This window comes from Penicillium atrosanguineum (assembly GCF_028827265.1).
Source record: "Penicillium atrosanguineum strain IBT 20685 chromosome Unknown utg000007l_segment0_segment0, whole genome shotgun sequence".
In the NCBI taxonomy this organism is placed as follows: Eukaryota; Fungi; Ascomycota; class Eurotiomycetes; order Eurotiales; family Aspergillaceae; genus Penicillium; species Penicillium atrosanguineum.
Genome location: NW_026623139.1, coordinates 509,853 through 530,027, shown reverse-complemented (window position 1 = coordinate 530,027; position 20,175 = coordinate 509,853). Strand labels below are relative to the sequence as shown.

At 51.8% G+C, this 20,175-nt stretch overlaps 8 protein-coding genes across 8 annotated transcripts; 3 read left to right on the top strand and 5 right to left on the bottom strand.

The window, feature by feature from the left end:
• Positions 1-68: 68 nt before the first annotated feature.
• Positions 69-960, bottom strand: N7443_008385 (HIT family protein; the record flags this gene model as incomplete). Its single annotated transcript, XM_056888441.1, has 5 exons — positions 69-176; positions 227-334; positions 480-548; positions 732-814; positions 921-960. The coding sequence occupies 5 exons, from the start codon at positions 958-960 to the stop codon at positions 69-71; spliced, it is 408 nt and encodes a 135-aa protein (XP_056737743.1).
• Positions 961-2,284: 1,324 nt separating this feature from the next.
• N7443_008384 (complex I NDUFA9 subunit family protein) lies at positions 2,285-3,888 on the top strand (the record flags this gene model as incomplete). The annotated part of the gene is made up of 9 exons (XM_056888440.1): positions 2,285-2,433; positions 2,508-2,521; positions 2,583-2,645; positions 2,706-2,800; positions 2,858-2,949; positions 3,002-3,143; positions 3,192-3,350; positions 3,399-3,737; positions 3,790-3,888. 9 exons carry the CDS (start codon positions 2,285-2,287, stop codon positions 3,886-3,888), a joined length of 1,152 nt encoding a protein of 383 aa, XP_056737742.1.
• A 235-nt stretch (positions 3,889-4,123) lies between these two features.
• Positions 4,124-5,138, top strand: N7443_008383 (uroporphyrinogen-III synthase HEM4; the record flags this gene model as incomplete). Its single annotated transcript, XM_056888439.1, has 2 exons — positions 4,124-4,415; positions 4,516-5,138. 2 exons carry the CDS (start codon positions 4,124-4,126, stop codon positions 5,136-5,138), a joined length of 915 nt encoding a protein of 304 aa, XP_056737741.1.
• Positions 5,139-5,867: 729 nt separating this feature from the next.
• N7443_008382 (mitogen-activated protein kinase) lies at positions 5,868-7,055 on the bottom strand (the record flags this gene model as incomplete). The annotated part of the gene is made up of 2 exons (XM_056888438.1): positions 5,868-6,897; positions 6,946-7,055. The coding sequence occupies 2 exons, from the start codon at positions 7,053-7,055 to the stop codon at positions 5,868-5,870; spliced, it is 1,140 nt and encodes a 379-aa protein (XP_056737740.1).
• A 1,333-nt stretch (positions 7,056-8,388) lies between these two features.
• N7443_008381 (COPII subunit SEC24) lies at positions 8,389-11,319 on the bottom strand (the record flags this gene model as incomplete). The annotated part of the gene is made up of 4 exons (XM_056888437.1): positions 8,389-8,400; positions 8,450-9,019; positions 9,080-10,726; positions 10,783-11,319. 4 exons carry the CDS (start codon positions 11,317-11,319, stop codon positions 8,389-8,391), a joined length of 2,766 nt encoding a protein of 921 aa, XP_056737739.1.
• A 915-nt stretch (positions 11,320-12,234) lies between these two features.
• On the top strand, positions 12,235-14,609 carry N7443_008380 (kinesin family protein; the record flags this gene model as incomplete). The annotated part of the gene is made up of 3 exons (XM_056888436.1): positions 12,235-12,499; positions 12,565-12,974; positions 13,026-14,609. The coding sequence occupies 3 exons, from the start codon at positions 12,235-12,237 to the stop codon at positions 14,607-14,609; spliced, it is 2,259 nt and encodes a 752-aa protein (XP_056737738.1).
• Positions 14,610-14,925: 316 nt separating this feature from the next.
• N7443_008379 (MCT family MFS transporter) lies at positions 14,926-16,403 on the bottom strand (the record flags this gene model as incomplete). Its single annotated transcript, XM_056888435.1, has 2 exons — positions 14,926-15,358; positions 15,421-16,403. 2 exons carry the CDS (start codon positions 16,401-16,403, stop codon positions 14,926-14,928), a joined length of 1,416 nt encoding a protein of 471 aa, XP_056737737.1.
• Positions 16,404-18,591: 2,188 nt separating this feature from the next.
• Positions 18,592-20,095, bottom strand: N7443_008378 (AIM24 family protein; the record flags this gene model as incomplete). The annotated part of the gene is made up of 7 exons (XM_056888434.1): positions 18,592-18,897; positions 18,953-19,172; positions 19,222-19,340; positions 19,395-19,565; positions 19,619-19,690; positions 19,744-19,862; positions 19,927-20,095. The coding sequence occupies 7 exons, from the start codon at positions 20,093-20,095 to the stop codon at positions 18,592-18,594; spliced, it is 1,176 nt and encodes a 391-aa protein (XP_056737736.1).
• Positions 20,096-20,175: the final 80 nt, after the last annotated feature.

Below are 20,175 nucleotides of genomic sequence, written 5' to 3'. Positions count from 1 at the left end.
TGTAGACTGACGACGCAGTTCAGTGGCGTTTTGCTCCAGGGCTGGATGACTAGCAAGCTCTAGACCATTTACATCTTAGCCTTGATCTCCTCGTACAGAGCCTTCAGCTTGTCCATCTCAGCATCCTTAGCCGGCCATCCAATGCTCAAACCCTCCTGCTCGTTAGGCTTGGGAATCTATCAATTGGTCAGTATACCTTCCATATCCGGGGAAATAGGGAACAAACCATGTGGAAGTGGACGTGGTCAACAACCTGGTGAGCAATGCGTCCATTGTTCTGCAAAATGTTAAAGTCCTCGGCGCCGCTGGCCTTGGCGATCTTCTTCGCCACGGGCTGGACGACTTATGTTAGCTGTTGTTTTGTTCCTGGTAGGGACCTTGCGGGTTGGCGGGTGACCCCGACCCCAGTCCAAGTTCGTCCTCTGTGCTTCTTTCTTTTTCTTTTCCTTCTACTCCACCGAGCCAGGGTGTCAACATACCAGGATCTCGAGCAGGTCCTCGTCAGGAATGTCGGTGAGCTTCGCACCGTGGAACTTGGGGATGACGAGCTGTTCGCGTGAGGTCAGCTTTATTCATGCTTTATTGACTTGTCGCAGCTGTCTGATGAATTGAAGGCCAATGGATAGCTGGAATGTTATACACAGAAGGGAATCGCAGGCGCAGGGCACAACGTCGTGACGACCAGACGACCCGACGATGCGGTGCGGGGAAGGGTACACAAGGCGACTCACAGCGTGACCGCGGCTGAGCGGCTGGATATCGAGGAAGGCAAAGACCTTCTCGCTCTCAAAGAGCTTGAAGGAAGGGATATCACCTGCAGCGATTGAAAGTCAGAAGCCTGCTGCATTGCGGTCGAGGGCACCGCGATCGGGAACTGGGCGTTCGCATTCACGGATCTCGAATCTTGGAAACAGACATACCCTTGATGATCTTGCAGAAGATACAAGCAGCAGAAGACATATTGAGTGTGTGCTTTTGTAGTCAACACGAATGAAGTTAGGTAGAGATTGGAAAGGAAGTTAAGCTACAACAAACTGAAGTCATCGATATGCGGGGTCAGGAAAATAAAATATTGGCGGGTGGGGGAATCGAACCGGGGTCACCCAGAATTCATGGGTCCCTTATATATCGCTAAGGGGTCGAAATCCCGAGGAGTGGGACAAGCTAGTACAGAACCCATTTCTTGCCTTTTACCAGAGATGGCCGTGGTTTGCCCACAATACTCCTCTAATAAATCTTTGGAAACATCATTGCAACATAGCTGTTGTATTTTTTTTTCTTTTTACTCCGAGCTTATAATCAATGAGGCTTCCTTTATTACTCTGTGTATTTTTTTCGAGGTTCCTAGGCCATTGGGTGGTGTTTTCAGGGGTACTCTATGCGTGTGCGTAGTGATTTAGTGCGTGCATTTGACTTCGATTCACTTCCTTCCACGCCCTCCCACAAACAACGTCCAGGCTTTTTAATTGCTATGATGTGATCATTTTCTTTTCCTTTTGTACTTCTCTTTCTTTTTTTGCCATAGACAGTTAACAGATCTCTGTCGGTGGTGGTAAGCGAGGCCGATCCGTCAAGCTATATCCCATTCATTTAGAGATTGCCCTTCTTGCCGACCCGTTAATAGGTTTGCGAAAATAGACAGTGTTGAGGCCATGTGACCATATACTGCAGATTCAAGTCTCACTGTATACCGTTACCTTCCTAAATATCACGTATTCATTCAAATGTTAGAAATAGCCAAGTTTAGAACCTGGATGTATGCAAGACTAGACTTGAATCACCACGGCCAACGTCGGGACTTAGGACTCCAGAGAATATTGCGAATAACGGGTAAGCTTACCGATTTACTGGTCAATTAGTTCCTGAGCAGGTTAAACTCCATTAAGGTAAAATTGATATCGTCGCATTTACTTCAGTCGTACGTAGATCGTTGTTATAGTGGGTGACGGAGAGGGTTGGCGAACATCCAATCACAGTGTGTATATTGTCAGACCTTTCGTCTACGCGCACTTTGTAGAGAATATACAAGCCACCTACCGCATTCCTCTCCTCTAGTTTCAAACAAATTCACTGGGAACAGTCAAAACTTCTCACTAAGAAGGGAAGAATATCAAAAAGAAGAAAATAGCGACGGCGCAGACCATATCCAGTGCTGGGTACCTAATCGGGTTTAGCGGCCAGTCCCGTGGTCTTCCCGAATTGACCTGCGAAAGCCCGTCACTGCACCTCACCCACCCCGAATTACCTCTCTCTCCGCTGGTCTCTCCAGACTCTCTCAGAGGCCATGCAAAAGTCCCGGGCCATCAATTCTGCCCTGGGGTCGCGGGCTTTTGCCCCCACCCCGCGGGTCACCGTCATGATCCAGCGCCGTTCCCTCCAGGACGTTGCCATCTCTCGCACCGGACGTCCCATTTTGAAGGTCCAAGGTGGCCGGTAAGTGCTCAATTGATCTTGCCTAGCTGGTCTTTTCTAGCTGTGAACAGCTTGCTAACGCTCTGCGCCAATAGCTCTTCCCTCGGAGGTATCTTCGCCCTTCCGCTTGATCCTGCACTACGTCCGACATGCTCACCATTCAATTCTAGGCCACACCGCGACCGTCTTTGGTGCCACCGGTTTCCTCGGTCGCTACGTTGTCAACAACCTTGGTATGTTGAGGTTTCTCCCGGGTGCAATGAATCGGAGGACTGAGGACTGACATCCCGCAGCTAAGCAGGGATGCAACGTCGTCATTCCCTACCGTGAGGAGATGATGAAGCGTCACCTGAAGGTCACTGGTGATCTCGGACGTGTTACTTTCATTGTACGGACTTCCCCGTCTCAAAATACTCGAATGTCGGACGACATCTGACTCCCACAGGAATACGATCTGCGCAACACCCAGTCCATCGAGGAGAGCGTCCGTCACTCCGACGTTGTCTACAACCTGACTGGTCGCCAGTACCCGACCAAGTGAGTGCGACTGGACCATATGGGGCTAGAACGGGTTATTAACAGGTAACAGGAACTTCTCCTTGGCTGACGTCCACGTTGATGGTGCTGAGCGCATCGCTGAGGCCGTTGCCAAGTACGATGTGGACCGCTTCATCCACGTCTCTTCCTATAACGCCCGCCGGGACTCTCCCTCCGAGTACTTCTCTACCAAGGTTGGATAATTTCCCCAGTCAGTATACAAAGATACTAACCAGAACCAGGCCTGGGGTGAGGAAGTCGTTCGTTCCATCTACCCCGAGACCACCATCGTGCGTCCCGCCCCGTTGTTCGGTTTCGAGGACAACCTCCTTCACAAGCTCGCTGGAACCAGCCCTCTGCTTCACTCCAACAACCTCGAGGAGCGCTTCTGGCCTGTTCACGTAAGTGCCCCGCATTCTACCAAGAATTCCCTCATTAACGGTTGCTAGGCTCCCGATGTCGCTCGCGCTCTGGAGCGCATGCTGCACGACGAGAGCACCGTCGGCCAGACCTTCGAGCTCTACGGTCCCAAGGAGTACTCGAGTGCTGAGATTGCCGAGCTTGTCGACACCGAGATCGTCAAGGAGCGCACCCGCATCAACGTTCCCAAGAAGCTCCTCAAGCCCTTCGCCTTCTACCTCAACAAGTATCTCTGGTGGCACACCATGTCCGCTGACGAGGTCGAGCGTGAGCACATCGACCAGGTTATTGACTCCGAGGCGAAGACCTTCGCGGACCTGGGCATGACTGAGTTGGCCGATCTGGCTGACTTGACCTTCCACTACCTGGTATGTGTACACACCTTGACGCAGCTAAGAACAGTCACTGACTTCCCCACAGAAAAGATACCGCAGCTCGTCCTACTACGATCTTCCCCCCATGACGGAGAAGGAGCGTCGCGAGGACAAGAAGTACGTGCATGTGCTGGACGACCAGTAGTCTGTGTTTTTAATGTGTACATAAGCCCGTTCCTGGACCAATTCCATTTCCTTGTGTTGTCTAGACCAATTCCAACGTATGTCAATCATCTGATTCCGAGCTTAGGATTAAAGCTTGGAGTGATGTATAACTTAATACGTAGCCGCGGAAAATCGGAGCTCGGCCCCGCAATCCATGAATGCGGATAACATCATGGATCAACCTCCCACCTTCAACTCCAACCCTCCCCCCAAAAATGCGGATCCCAATTCTTCTCCTCAAAACTCGATCATCCCCAAATGACGGCTACGACGAATTCTTCAACGCAAACAATTACACTCCAACCTTCGTCCCCGTTTTAGAACACCGCTTCAATGACAAAAACCTAGTCCACGTGCGCTCACTCTTCGCGACCGGCGCATTCAATGCCTCAGACAATACCAATTCCATTTCCAATCCCAAAACCCCCAGCCCCAAATACGGCGGCATGATATTCACAAGCCAACGCGCCGTCGAAGGCTTCGCAAACATGATCTCCCAACACGGCCGTACGTCCCATCCTACACCCCACTACACATCTAGGCCCAAGCCCAAGTCCAATTTCAAGTCCACATTCAATCGTAGTGCCAAACTAACCATAAACCCAAGTCCCACCCCCATCGCAAGATATCCCCCTCTACACCGTCGGCCCCGCCACAGCACGAACACTCACAACCCTCCGCAACGCACACCTCCCCTCATCCACAATCCACGGCGCAGACACAGGAACAGGCGAGAAACTAGCCCATCTCATGCTACAGCATTATAATACCCTCTACACCGAAGAGAAAGAGAACCCGACACTCTTATTCTTGGTCGGTGAGCAGCGGCGGGATATTATTCCTAAAACACTCATGGATCCGAATCTACCGCATAATATGCGGATTCCGGTAGATGAGCTTGTTGTCTATGAGACCGGGGAGATGGGGTCTTTTGAGGGAGATTTTAGGAGGGTGGTTGAGTTAGCTGAGGGTAAGGGTGAGGGGGTGACATGGGTTGTGGTGTTTTCGCCGAGTGGATGTGAGGCTATGTTGCGTGTTCTAGAGTTAGGACCGTATGCGAAGGATGATGGTGATGGGAATGGGAATGTATTTGTTGCGACGATTGGACCTACGACTAGAGACCATCTGAGGGGTCTTGGCTTTGAGCCGCATGTCTGTGCGGAGAAGCCTAGTCCTGAGGGGGTGGGGGAGGGTATCAAAAGGTTTATGGAGCAGAGGGCTTTGAATTAGTCCCTTGTGTGTTTGTCCGGGCTCGTTGTACATAGAATACCCTAGATATCTGGACTTAACCCATATAACTATATGGAATGTTGTTTACGTGTTATCCAAGTGAATGGATATAAAAGCCACAGCCTACCCGTTACGTCTTTACGTGCTTCCATATCACCTTTCCAATGACCTCATTCTATGAGCTTCTACATGCTATTAGCAATTCCTCTTGCATGAGTATCACAATCAACAACGCTCGATGGCTTGCCTTGGCAAGACTATGACTGTTCCCGTCAGGGGAGTCAATCATGCAGATATAGATGTAAATGCATGGCTCATCGGGCCCCTTCAGCTCGACTGCAGAATAGACTATTCGGATATTTCCCAAGGGGACGGGCTCGAACTAAGTTTCAGGTAAGCCGTGGACTGAGTCTGGAGGATTCGGCTTCGGACAATTTACTGAGTGGAGGTTGGGGGTTCAGGAGTGGCTTGGAGAGCACTAACATGGAACGGGGAAGGCTTCAATTGCCAGATATTATCCGGGATATATGCTACTTGGGAAGAAAAGAAAAGACTTTCAACGCATTGATATTGAGATGTTGGTGGTGACGGTAGATCACACTTATTCAAATGTTTCCAGGTGTTGCTAACTTATCTACCGCGTGAAATCACGCTGACAAAATGATTGCATGCTCAAATATTGCAAATCGGACCCTTACCGCATGATTTCTTCATAGATGAAACCTAACATCACGCGTCAATATCAAAATCAAGATCAAAGGACATAGATGGGACCATACCTTTCAATTGCTCCTTACTCAGCGCATCCTTGTTCTTGTCGAAATCAAAGAATCCCTCGGGAATCGGGGGCGCGGTGGGCTCGTCTTCCGGGTCGTGGTACGGCTCCAGGTACGGGTGGCGCAGGGCATCCTCGACGGAGATACGCTTGACGGGGTTGAAGGCGAGGAGTTTCTCGAGCAAGTCCAGGGCCAGGTCGTTGCTCTTGGGGAAGAGAGCGCGGAAGGGAATCTTCTTCTTAAAGGGGAGGGAGCGGATGTACTCGCGTGCTCGTCGGGATTTGATGCCGTAGTAGTCTTCCATTGTGGGTGTGCCGAGAACGTCCAGAATCAAGGTCAACTGATGGTGGTCTGGGATTGTTAGATGGAACGTATGCAAAATTGGAATTCCAGGGGTATACGTACAGTCCTTTCCGGGGAACAGGGGCTTGCCGCTCAGCATCTCGGCAAGAATACAGCCCACACTCCAAACGTCAATTGCTTTGGTGTATTCCTTGAAGGTCAACATGATCTCCGGCGCACGGTACCAGCGGGTAGCCACGTATTCCGTCATGAAACCGGAGTTGTCGTCGGTCGAGGCGGCCGATCGCGCCAGGCCGAAATCGCACACTTTCAAATCGCAGTTGGCGTTGAGCAGCAGGTTGGACGGCTTCAAGTCTCGGTGGAGAACATTGGCGGAATGCATTGCCTTGAGGGCACGCAGTGTTTGGTAGATAAAGTATTGACAATGGTCGTCGGACAAATCTTGTGTGCGAATGACTCGGTGCATATCAGTCTCCATCAGTTCCTGAATCAAGTACACCTCATTGAAGCCCTCGTAGTTGCGGGGCCGTTGGATATCCAAGATGGAGATAATGTTCTCGTGGTTAAAGTACCGCAGCAGCTTCATCTCGCGCAATGTACGCAGACAGAACATGGAGTGGTCGAACGGAGTAATCTTTTTGATGGCGACCTTTTGGCCGGACGGCTTGTGAATTGCGGAGCTGCGAGTATCAGCATGGAGGTATTCCTCCCATGTTGATGTTGCTTACCAGACGACACCGTAAGCACCTTCACCGATAACATCCTGGATCTCATATTGGTCGGACACGTTGAAGGAGATCTTCCGCGATCCTCCCGCGGGAGGGTTCTGCTGGCCCATGATGGCGACAACCTGCTCGATAATCGAAGACTCTGGGGGACTGTCAGCTCCACATAACCAGTGCGAGTGTATGCACGATGACAGTCGGACGATAGAGCGAGAGAACCATTTCATGATGGCCTTGAGGGGCAACGCAAGATATCCAAACAGCAAGAGACTCGCAGACTTGGACGGTGCAGAGCGCCACTGGGATGGGAAAGGCGACTCGCAAAACAATCACATTGGGGGAAAGCAAAGCTTACTTTCACGCGGGGTGGTTTTCTTCCTTCCACTGGTCCCTTCTATCTTTGGTGAATGGTCGCGCAGCCTGACAGTCTGGGAGTCTGGCAGTCTAAAGGTCGAGAAGGCGCAGGAAGCTCGGAGGATCAGGGGGAGGTGAGACCGAGCTGGTAGGTATCGGATAGGAGGGTGGTTTCGGGTCTGGCGATGTGTTAGTCGAGCCGAGGCGGGGTTGAAGCCGATCCCGCACCACTTACCAACTGTTGAAAGAATGTGTGAGATGTCCCGGAAATAGGTAAGTCGGAGGTGGGAGGTGGGAGGTTGGAGGTCAGAAGTTAAAGGCTAGAAGTTGCAGGCTAGAGGCTAGAGGCTAGAGGCTAGAGGCTAGAGGTTGGAGGTTGGAGGTTGCAGGTTCAAGTGGGGAGAGTGAAGAGCCACGGGCCGCAAGTTGGTGGGGCAGCTACCAGAAAAAAAAAGTTCAGGGGGAATCGATAGTTTGAAGGGGCTATGATTTACGCGCTACTGTCGGAGGTTGAGGGGAATCATCCCAGAATAGAGGTTGGGCTCTGTCTAGCTCGACTTGAAACCATTCCGTGTTTACGAACCTTCTCCACTGCCCTCTGCCCATAGATCTCAGTCTTGGGGAATACTCAAGGTTATGTGCTCCGCCACCAGCGCCAAATGGCCAGCTCTATCACGTCTGTGTGTCGGGAAAAGGCGCTACTGTCGGGCGTAATCACAATCACAGTGACCAGTCGACTCCACTGAGATGGGCTACTTTGGCTTCCTGATTGGAGCCCCGTGCGGTTTCACCACGGGATTAGATCATCAAGTGAGGGTAAGACACAAATAGACGTCGATTTTCTGCTGCGAGAGCAACGTAGATGTCAAACAGGTGGGCTTCTATTGCCCTATACAACCCCGATTCCGACCTGGTCTACTTTCACTCCCATATGACAGATATCCTGGCCCGTAATGATACAGGCGTGTGAGAAAATGGAAACGGGGAACAGGGAACAGAGAGCAGGCACATGAACAGGAACATGAATAGGAACAGGAAACAGGAAACGTAGGATTCATGAGCAACCGGGTATAAAGACCGATGGGTCGGGCTTTACTGCACGACCTGAAGACGTGGTTAGTATAGGGAGTGATGACGATCTGGACCATCATACCTTCTCCCGCAAAGTACCCATCCATTGCTCCAGGCTGGGACTCTGGTCTGCCCGGTCCTCCACCAGGGTCGACTGTGCCCAGAGGCGCAGGCCGGGCTCGCCATCCTCGCGAACCACGTACAGGTGAGGCACGATCATGCTGCCCACGCCCTTGGACCGGTGGTCGCGGCTCTTCTCGACTACGTTGCGCACGCGCTGGTTGAACTCGTTGTCCACTTCGGGGAGGGTCTGCTTGCCCACCCGCAGTTCGTCCTTGCTGGCCACACCGAACACGTCCACGATGAGCTGGGGCACGGCGTTGTGGCCAACCCACAGGAACTGAGTTTGGCCGTCGTCGATCAGGTACAGACCGTAGTTGGCAATAGACTTGGACGACAGGTTGATGGCGGGAGGAAGAACGATCTCGCCGGTCTGCTCGTCTGGAATGCCTGCATTGTCGGGCATGTCGTGGAGAGAGTACATCTTGGGGTAGATGTACTGGATGAGGAGGGGCAGGGGCAGAGTCGACAAGAGGCAGAGAGCGGCAGATCGCATATCCGTAGGGATCTGGGCAGACTTGCGGAGACCAAGCTATACACGCAGATTAGCAACTGAGAGCTCGTAAAAGGCAAAAAAAGAAAGGAAACTTACGTTCTTGATCATGGCCAGGAACAGCACGGGCAGGCCACGCATGTTGGCCGGGAATTGCAGGCCACCGCCGCTGACACTGCCGCCAGCAAGCTCCTTGCGGTAAGTGGTCAACAGCTCAATGAGCTTGGCCTGGAGAGCCTCGCGAGCAGGCTCGAGACCGCTGCTCAACGTACGCTCAACGGCCTTGTGGCTGAAGAAGGTCGCAACAGCCTGCTGATCAACAGAGGCATAGATGTCTGCCAAGTTGGTGGTAGTAGGCAGAGCCAGAGTGAGGACACGGATGCGACGCTCGCCGTTACAGGTGGTGTGAAGAACGGCAGCTTGCAGACAGACGACCGGCTTCGCGACAGTCTCATCAATAGCCACCTCAACCACGTATGCCTGGTCACGGGGGAAGGCGGGGAATGCGCAGAGGTCGGAGCTGCGGTTGAAGAAGTTTCCGTAGAAAGTGCTCATGCGAAGACCGGTGGTGGCACGCACACGGAGAACGGCCTCCAGACCAATCTCTGACGAGAGGTACTCGGAGAACTCCCGAGCAAACTTAACGGCGTCTTCACTCCGGGCGGCATTCCAGCCGGGGTAGAAGTAGGTCTGACCACCAGTGTAGCGGGGCAAGTTGCTCAAAGATGCCACGTCCTGGTACTGCGAAGAGAAGAGGAACATATCCACAGACACCTGAGCCTTGGAGCATTCGACTGCAAAGCTCTTGTAGAACGAGTTGCCCGTTTGCAAAAGAGCCGACTCTTTACTTGTGCCCAGCACCTTCTTGTCTTCACGCATGGTGAGAGCGCCATGGCCAATGTTGGGCAGAGAAGCGCTCAGAACAGTCATCTTACCTCCAACGGGGGAGATCAGCTTGTAACCAGCCCGCAAAGCCGAGCCCATAGCGCAGCTGTTGTTCTGGGTGTTCTGGAACATCTCCTGCAACTTGTCGAGGAAGGTCTCAATGTTCTCCCGGCATTCGCTCAGCGTCACGAGAAGATCGGTGGGGATGGGCAAGAAGGGTTCATCGAGGTCACTGACAACCAGCATCCGGGCCTCGGAGCTTTCTGATTGATCCCGAGGGATACTGAAGTAGTGCAGGCTCGAGTCCACGGCAATGAAGCCCAGCCTGGTCCGTCGGTCTGCATTGGGAATACGGTCGAGGCTCTCCTTGATGCAGCGTGCGCTGGTAGCCAGCAGACCACTGGTGACGGAGGAGTAGCTAACGTCGATCAAGAAGAGGTACACAAGCGGCTGAGGGGGTCGGACCATGTACTCCTGGGGAGCAACAAACTCCACCATGCTGTGGTTTAAATCGGAACGCAGAGAGCGGTCGGCCTGCTTCTGCAGTGTCGCATCCCAATCGAACGCCTGGGGCACGTCGTTTGTGAGGTTACACATGTTGCAACGCCAGCGGTGGCCATGGTCGAGGAAGGTGACGAAGGGGTTGATGTAAGACCGGCAGCGTCTGCATCGTGAAATCACTTGATCCGGAATAACGGGAATGGGGTCCGCCTGGTCGTGAAGAGCTCCATAGGGCTGAATCACCAGAGCGAAGGGCAATTTGGACTTCTTAAGGAGAGAATTATTTGTCGGCACAGCGTTCAGGGTGGACCGCATATATTTCGTAGGGCAATTGGCATCGGGGGAGGGGTAAACACTGGTCTGTGGATGGTTAGTATCGCTCCTATCCAAACACGGTGGGCTCAATCAGAACATACTCCCGGGGGCAGAACGATGGGAGGCGGAGGGTAGTCCAACTCCGCGACGTTAAAGGGTTGAGAGATGAGGTCTGTCGGGTAGAGTTGATTAAGTTGGACCTGGCGAGCTGGTTGCACCACGGGCTGCTGCTGAGGCGGGGGCATATGGTGCGGCTCGGCCATGCCCATGCCACCGAACTGCTGGGTCATTTGCGCTACATCTGGCGCGGGCTGAGCGTAGGCTGCTGCTGCGGGCTGCATCTGGCTTGGGTCGGCGCCATATGCCGGTTGTTGATATCCCATGGCCTGGGCTTGTGGCTGCTGGGGGTAGGCACCATAGGCACCTCCAGCCGTGGGCTGACCACCGAGCGCAGCATTGGCACCGGAGCCGAAATCAAAGGCCTCGCCAGCATAGGCTCTCTTCTTCTTTCCTCCGGCGGCGACAGGGGCAGGCGCACCTTGCGCGGGGACGGGCGACTGTTGCTGAGGGTCCGGGGAGCCGTAGTCAGGCTGGCCGTACCCTTCCTGAGGAGGGTAACCCCCTTGTGGAGCTGCCATGGAGGTCTGCTAAAGAATATGTGGCCGGAGTTGGGTTCCTCAGTGAAAGTCGGGATTGGGGTCAAGTTCGGGGGGAGGTTGAGTCGAGATGGGGCGCGGGCAACAGCTTCGCTAGAACCCCACAATCAGTTTAGTCGCCAAGACGTCTTCAAATGTTCAAGTGTTGGATCGCGACGGATTAATCTAATCCGAACAGACAAGAGCAAGACGGGGGGTTAGATCGTACCTCGAGAAGGGGCTCCTGGGGGTTCAACACACTGTAAGTCAAGAGGCGGTGATGGAATACGGTGGCCTTTAGGTGGCCGCACAGCCAATCATGCGCCACCGGAGACATGTGAGCATCGGTTCTGAGATCGATGTATAACTTGCATAACTAATAGGGATCTAATTCAGAGCTAGGTCGGTTGGATCCTTATTGATCTAGTTTAGGAATAGTCGCTGTGCACCTGCACTACATAGATCGTTAAATATTTATTGCCTGGCACTTGGAACACTGCTAAGTATCCAAATTGGCTGGTGCGATCTAGGAATAAATACACCTTCCAATAAATAATTGAACAGGAGTCCAAAGCTTGTGTATTCTAGTCTGAATCAAATCATTACCATTGACCACTTTCGGGTTTGATAAAAACCTACCTGGATACAGTTGATAAAGTCGTGAGGCACACGGTAGCGTGCTGGAATACCGAAGAGGGCGGTTGCCCTGCCAACAAACCACCACAATTGTCTTCCGTGAACTCCTCCACCGTACCGTCTTCAGTTCAACATCCACCAAAGGTAGGTAGGTTTCTTTTCCTGTGTTGGGGGGATATTTCGTTATATCTTCTCTTTCTTTTATTCGGTCCTTCTGCGAGTCATTGTTTCGATCAATTGCGATATTCTTTCAAAAAGTCCGTGAATGTTCAAACCGTCACAATGAGTGTCCGAGTCGTTGCGCGTGTTCGGCCCCTCCTCAAGACCGAGCGAGAGCTTGATGTCATCGTTCGTACCGGTTCCTCTGCTCCGTCCGATTCCAAGCCGCAGCAATCCACGAATGGCGACCGCAAGCTGGCCGCGTTGAGGGACAGGGACAACGTGGTGCGCATCCCCAATCCTAAGAATGGGGGCGAGGAATATACCTTTCAGTTCAGCGCTGTGTACGATGCCGAGGTTGCACAACAGGAGATGTTTGATGCCGAGGGTGAGTGCTGTCTGCTGTCGGAGCTTGAGAAAGCCTCGTCCATGGTTAATGCTGACCAAGTGTAGTCGCGCCCACTATCAAGCACCTCTTCAACGGATTCGACATCACAATTTTTGCATATGGTGTGACGGGTACTGGAAAAACGTACACGATGCGTGGTGGGAAAAGCCTCGCCGATAGAGGTGTCATTCCTCGTCTCCTGAGTGGCATCTACCGACGCAGCCGGAAGATTGAGAAGGATACCGGCGGTGACACAACAGTGCAAGTCTCTCTCAGCTATTATGAGATCTACAACGACAAGGTGTATGATTTGTTTGAGCCACCCGAGAAGCGCACTCTGGCTGGTCTTCCGCTGCGTGATAACGGAGGCAAGACTGTGGTCTGTGGGTTGACGGAGAAGCCCTGCACAAGCTTAAAGGAGTTCGAAAGCCTTTATGACCAGGCCAATAATAACCGCTCCACTTCTGCGACCAAGGTATGTATAGGATTGGACTAGGATTTGACACTCATTGACAATTACGTCTAGTTGAACGCCCATTCGTCTCGTTCACACGCCATCCTCGGTGTCAAGGTCACCGTTATCTCGCCGGAAAGCACTCGCATTAGTACCGCGTCTGCAATTGACCTTGCAGGCTCAGAAGACAACCGCCGGACGGAGAATGACAAGGAGCGCATGGTCGAGTCAGCCAGTATCAACAAGAGTCTCTTTGTTTTGGCGCAGTGTGTCGAGGCAATCACAAAGAAGCAGCACCGAATCCCATACCGCGAGTCGAAGATGACCAGAATTCTTTCTTTGGGACAGAACAACGGACTGACAGTGATGATTCTCAACCTGGCACCCGTCCGGTCGTACCATCTGGATACAATCAGCTCTCTAAGTGTCGCCAACCGCACCAGGAAGATCGAAGTGCGTGAAGTCGAGAATGACCCGATCTTCAAAGGCCCCGCGAGACCCTCAATTCGGCCATCTCTGGCAGCTTCTCGGCAGCCACTGCGCCCTCTTACAGCCTCTGTCAACGTGAACATGCCCGTTCCGGCTGCAAAGGACCCTTCTAAGAAGGATGAGGAGAAGCCGCTCAAGGCATTCAGCGTCTATTCCGATCGAGCTCAGCCAAAGCCCATGACACAGATCCGCAAGCCTGAGACTAAGAGAACTTCTCTTTCCTCCGAAACACCTACTGCACGGTCATTAAAGCCTCGCCAGATGCTTGCTCCTCTCCAGCCTCAATTGGGTAGTTCAGATCTCTCTGCTGCTAAAATCGAGGAGATGGTCTCGAGGAAGGTCGAAGAGATGCTGGCGGTGCGTGCGGTGAGCGAGCAGTCAAGACAGACCCAGGTTCGTGAGTTGAATGATCAACTTCAGCGGCGACTGGAGCAACTGGAGCAACGCATTGAAGGGACGGAAGACGCTCGCGCTGAAGGTCTTTCTTATCTGCTTATGGCGAAACAGCACCAGGCACGCGGTGAGAATAGCTCTGCATTGAGAATGTACCAGCTGGCACTCCCGCATTTCCCACACAACGAAAAGTTGGCTTCCAAGATTGCCGCCTTGAAAGAGCGCATCGAGGGCAAGCCTCAGTCACGGCTTTCCGTCAATGCTGCTTCCCCGCCCTCGAAGGGCAAGCTCGGCAGCATGCTTTCTCTGAACCTGAAGAAAGAGCCCACCGTGACACTCGGCAAGCGTCAAGCTGAGGACTCTGACGATGAGTACGTGGATCCGCTTACCATGGATTATGACGAGACTGGCTTCCTTGATACCTCTCGGCCCAGGAAAAAGCGTGCCTCAGACAAGGCTATCCGTAAGAATGAAGATGATCTCGCTGCTCTGGATGACCATCAAGATCCTTCTGTTTCACCTCGCACTATCCACCTTTTGTCAATCATCAACTCGCGCGATGTCAGCCAGATCAAGCTTCTCAAGGGCGTTGGCGTGAAGAAGGCCGAAGCAATTGTGGACTGTCTCTGCGAGATGGACCAATCCTCAAACATGGACATGGAAATGGTCTCCGACCAGCCGCAATTCCAGGTGGACAGCCTGGCGCAGCTGAGTACGTTGAAGGGAGTGGGCATTCGCACGGTTGAGAACATGCGTAATGGAGTCTTGGTTTGATGCATTTGCATGACTCGCCTATATACGACAACTTCTTGTTTTTCAGACATGCATCATTCAGCGACGGTGCTGCGGCGTTTCAGTTCTATAGTTGGGATGGTTTGGAGTTGGTCTATTTAGCACAAGTGTGCCTTTTCGTGATCCAAGGATCTGTAACATTAGTAGTGGACATTCACGAGGTTCTATATCTCAAAATTTCATTACATTTTTCATTTTGCCCTTCGTCTATATTGCATTATTATCATTCGCTATACAACTGCGTATGCATAGATCCATAACAGCGCCAATGGGATTATGCTGTGGATTATCAAAATCATTATACTTTGTCCCAGGGCCTGGCTCCTCCAACAACAACTCTCGCCACGATGAACAGCGTCGCTCCAGCGAGCATCACCACACCGCAGAATATCTGCAGCTTCGTATATGATCCATGCAGCACATCTGAGACCAAAGCACCACCAATCGGGGTACCAGTCAAGGCAGCAAAGGAAATAATCGAGAAGCAAGTGCCGTTGCGGACGCCAACCTCGCGCAGGTCGGAGATCTGAGCAATCAGTGCCGGCGCGAGAGAGACGAAAGCACCGGAGCCGAAGCCGTACAGTGCGCTGAAGACAATTGCCGGTGCATTGCTGCGAGATGGAAGCCATAGAGCAAGCACGAGAATAGCTGACAGGAAGCTGAAGATGATCATCACGTTATAGCGACCAACACGGTCAGCCAAGTAGCCTGGAAGGGTACGACCAAAGATACTAGATCCACCCATTAGCGAATGCCATCAAAAAAGGGAAACCCTAGAACCATCTGAACTCACCTCGCAGCATTCAAAATCGGAATCAGATACTGCGACATATTCGGCGACATGCCATACCGCTCCGCCTGCGTAATCACAAAAGTGAAAGGCAAAAACATCCCCCAGAAGAAGCAAAAGGCCCCGGCAACAGTCAAAACAAACTTAATATCCTTGAGCGGCCTGACAAAGTTCATCACGGAAAAAGGCTTCTTAGTAGGCGGCAATCTCGACTTCAAAGTCAAGTTTGCAATGACCAACATACCCAAAATTAAAAACGCACAGATACGCATCGCCCAAGGAAATCCAACTTGGGGAATAAGATGCGTCACCATGATTGGGAAAATAACCCCTCCCAGACTTGATCCCGAAGCCGTAACTCCCAGCGCAAAAGCCCTCCTTTTCACAAACCATGTACTAACAGAGTTAACACATGCGTTGAAAATAGCACTAGCACCGAGCGGACTGCATATTCCCTGCGCGAGAATAAACTGATAATACTCCGTCGAAAGCGAAGTCATCATCAACCCGAAGACGTGAAGAATCGTCCCACCGAGCAAGATCCAACGCGGTCCGTAACTGTCGAACAGAGTACCGAAGATCGGACCAGCGAAGAACATCACGAATGTCTCGAGCGATGTGATCCAGGTTACGGTGCTGGTTGACATGTTTTGCAACTGGTGGCTTTCGTAGTATGTTTGGAAGACGCCGATGCAGTTGATCCAGCCGAAACTGACGAATAGCCCACAGAATCCGCCGAGGACGACGAGCCATGCTTTGGGGCCGCCATCTGGGGGTGGGCCGGGGCCTGGGGGGACGGGGGGGACTGCGTTGGCTTTTTCGGAGTCTAGGGTGGTATCGTATGTTTCTGTGGCTTTGTTTGGGGGTTGGCCTTTTTCGATATCGTTGATTTGGTCACTCATTGCGGGTGTCGAATGATCTGACGGCGCGGTGTGGGTGGCTGCGCTGTCAATGGAGGGAGCGTTGTGATCGGTAGTTCCGGTCATTTTGAGCGCGATTGCTGTCTCTGTTCGAGACGGAGTCTTGTGCTATATCAGACTGAGTTCAAGCGCAATCTGCGTAGATAATTGTATTCTGTCAGCTATGAAGCTGCGAGCGAATATAAAGGTGTGGTTCTATAGGGGAATCGCATGAAAGAGGATATGCGCAGGACCGGGAAACATCAGTTTGATTCAAGATCAAGATGCAACTAACCTGACTCGTGCAAACGGTGGCGCAGTACTCAACCGTCGGGGAGGAAACTCTACGACAATCCGTTTGTTCAGCCGTGTATATCAGACTTGGCCAGGGCACGATTCGATTCCAGAGTACTAGTCACGTAGTACCCAAGAATATAGGTATAGATACCTAAGGAGTGAAAGAAAGAGTCAAGACCAAAAAAAAAAAAAAAAAAAAAAAAAAAAAGAGGCAGCGGTCGCGACTTCGGCATCGCGCCAGGCTAAACTCCGAGCTCTGATCGTCTCCCATTTCTTGGTAGCGTGCCTAACCCTGAACGGAAAGGAATCGGCGCAAGCCATGGATAATCTAGGATAGGGCCAAAGACTCGTCTACCTCCACCCCTTAGGACGCCGACCACTAAACCCCGAGAGTGGACCTTGTACTCCACGGGCCTGCGGGTAGTCCCTGGAGTGATTGCCGGATGGGGGGCCGATATTGCTCTCGTGATTGATTACTAGGCAAATGCGCTCGGATCCATTGCATAAGGCCGAAGGCCGAGGGTATTTCTTTAGTGGTCACATACTTGTCTCGTGTGTCGGATGTTTCTGCCTTACAAGTCAGAAGTTGGCAGCTCAATCGTCCACGCAAAACGTGCAGTGTCTTGCAGGGCTCCCTGGGTCATCGGAGTGCGGCCCGCATTGCTATCGGAGCCCCTGATCTCTCCACCTCGGCTTCTTTTTCTGCTTGTAGATTGATCCACCTGCTTACGTGTTTCTTTCTTGTCTCTTTCCGTGGTCATAGCTGTGGCTTGTTTGAGACAGAGTCATGCGTCTATGGAAGATTGGAGTAATTAGGGCTTGAAATGTACTCGTGGGCTCATCTAGCCTAAGAATGTAGTCCTTTACATCCAACGGTTGTGTAGTGTAATGGTCATCACTGCGGATTCTGATTCCGCCGATCCCGGTTCGATCCCGGGCACGACCTTTTATCTTCCTTTCTTTCTTTTACCTGAAAGAAAGAAAGATATTTTTGCTAGCAATTAATCGGTGTAATTGGGTTGGTTTATTTTTGCTTTTTTATTACCTAGAAAACGAAGACAATGTACGTATCTTATCTTTACATGCTCAAAATTAGGTCGACTTCCAATGAATTTGGATGGTCCCAATAACCGGGATGCAGGTGCGACGGAAATATAAACTGACGGCAGAACTGCTTGATGAGCGGGTCGGTTCATCTATGGGTATTTAGAGAGGCTCTTAACCGCGGCATAAGGAAAACCCTCACAGAGAGATTGCAACTTTAGGCCCCCCAGGACCGTAAATGCTTGCACCATACCTCAAAGTGCGGTGAAAGTAGTCGAGAGCCCGGGCCTAAAGTTCGGACTGAGATGTAATCGGGGCCGAAAGACGGAGATAAAGCCATGAAGCAGCCAGTTCTAAAGCTAAAACCTATAAGGTGACATCGTCAGGGGCCATAAACGCGCTTAATGAAAATGCAGAATTACACAGGATATTGCAATTATAGACTCCCAAGGGCATGGACAGAAGCAGACGCATACCTACCTTTCATAGAGCATTGGAAGTAGATAGGATACATACTACAGCCGGTTCAAGTACACCTCGGGATATTCAAGTATTGTAAATAGAACTGAACCGGTTTCAGCCCCTTGATTTATCCCCCTAACCCGGCCGTAGCGCGCACATGCAAACTGGAACATCTACAACTTCATATTCCTCGAAATAACTGGAGGGCAATCATTCTACGTTAGTCAGAACAGTCGCTACTTTGTGCTTCATGGCGCATATCTGCAGGTATAGCCAACGCCCTTGAGAGCTATGCCCACTCGTGATATTCACGAAAAAAAAAAGTAAAGATTGATTTGAATGGCAGAGCTAAAAACCAAAGATGCCCGCAATACTGTACAGGATGCCCCATAATACCATTCCATGAGAAAATCGGCCTCTGCCAGTACAGAAGCAAATGCAATAAGAAGAGATCAATCGTTTACAGCAGCTTTCACAGCTTCTTTGTCTTTCCCACCTGCTCGATTTCAACCTGGCCATCCTTGCGGATCGTAGCCACGCTTTGGCTGATTCCCCTGACCTCTTGGACGACGTCGTCAATCGAGCGAGTGATCTCAGGCTCTTGCATAGCATCGCTGGTATTCTTTGCTTGCTCTGCCTTGGCCTGGCCGGGAAGGGAAGTGAGACCGCGAGGAGTGTCCGCAATCTCGTTCACCTCATGGGCTGACAGGACGTCGTTCAAGCGAGGGCCGCGCGACTGGACGAGAATGGTGGCCGGGCCATCGAATTGCATGAAGAGCTGAAACAATTTGTTAGTTGATAGATTCATTGCATATTGAAGGAATGAGCCTTACCCTATCTCCCCAGATAGTCATGCGAGACCAGGTCCGCAGCTTGTGGAAGAATCGCATAGTGCGCTTCCATGCATCTGAGCTGGAGACATCCTGGATGTACTTGTTGTTCTGCAGAAGTCTCGGCAGTGTCTTCAGACCCGGAACCTGGAAGTTCAAAGTTGTGGACTTAAAGCGGTATGGGCGAGGAGGGTTGGAGGACATGGTATAGGCGACCACGTTACTGCCTAATATCAGCAATGCCAGACTAGAATTAGTGAAGCACGACATACCTAGGATGAGCAATGTACTGCTCACCATCCTTCAACTCAACGGAATAGACCTGGCCGTTTCCAACCAGGGCTATTAAACCTCTGCCAGTCACCTCCGAGCTTCCCCAGTGTGAGAGGCTCTGCCGTAGGTTAGCCCAATGCCCATCTTTATTTTATTTAAAGGGCGGACAAACCATGTTAGTGTTGATAGTAGGCTTAATGGACAAGGACCGGCCTGTCCATGCCAGCAAAGCGCGACGCTGGGCAACCATCCAATCCACAGAGCCATTGAGGTTCACCACAGCGAACGAAGTATTGGGGGATCGAACAGAAACGAGCGCTGTAACGGGGGTTGCTGAGGAAACCTGTATACCAGTCAATCGCCACCCGGAATCAATCGTAAAACATAGCACGATACCTTCTGATAAAGGAAAGGCACTCCGACAACCGCCCTGCGGAAAGGCTCAAGAACGCTCAATGTTGAAATCACCTGCAACCACGGTCAGCCACAATGCGATAACCAAGATTTATATGACTGCATACATTGTCGGCCTTTCCGCTCAATCCAACCAAGGTTCCTCGGCGCGTGTACAGGTTTTGGGAGGCTGAAAGAGAGACGGATAGAAGGGAATACGGGGCACCGATGACGTCGAATCGCGCATCTATAGCATTTGAAAGATTAGTTTGGATATAGGCTCTCGGATCATGACCATAGATAGGGCATACCGCGCGATTCAACGGAGCTGGGCGTGTTTGCGAGGGGCAAGTTAGCCCCGTTGGCGGGTTCCTCGGAGGGTGTCGCGCGAATCTGAATGCATCTTGTCTGCCGATGCACGCGAGGGACAACTCTAGTCCAGGACAGAGTCCGGACACCTCGCTGAAGCGTTGATCGCATTGTGCCTGAAAAAGGTGACGGGAAGAGAACTTTACGTCAGTTTTGGGAGCTGCGTCGGGAAATCGTGGCGCCGACCGCCT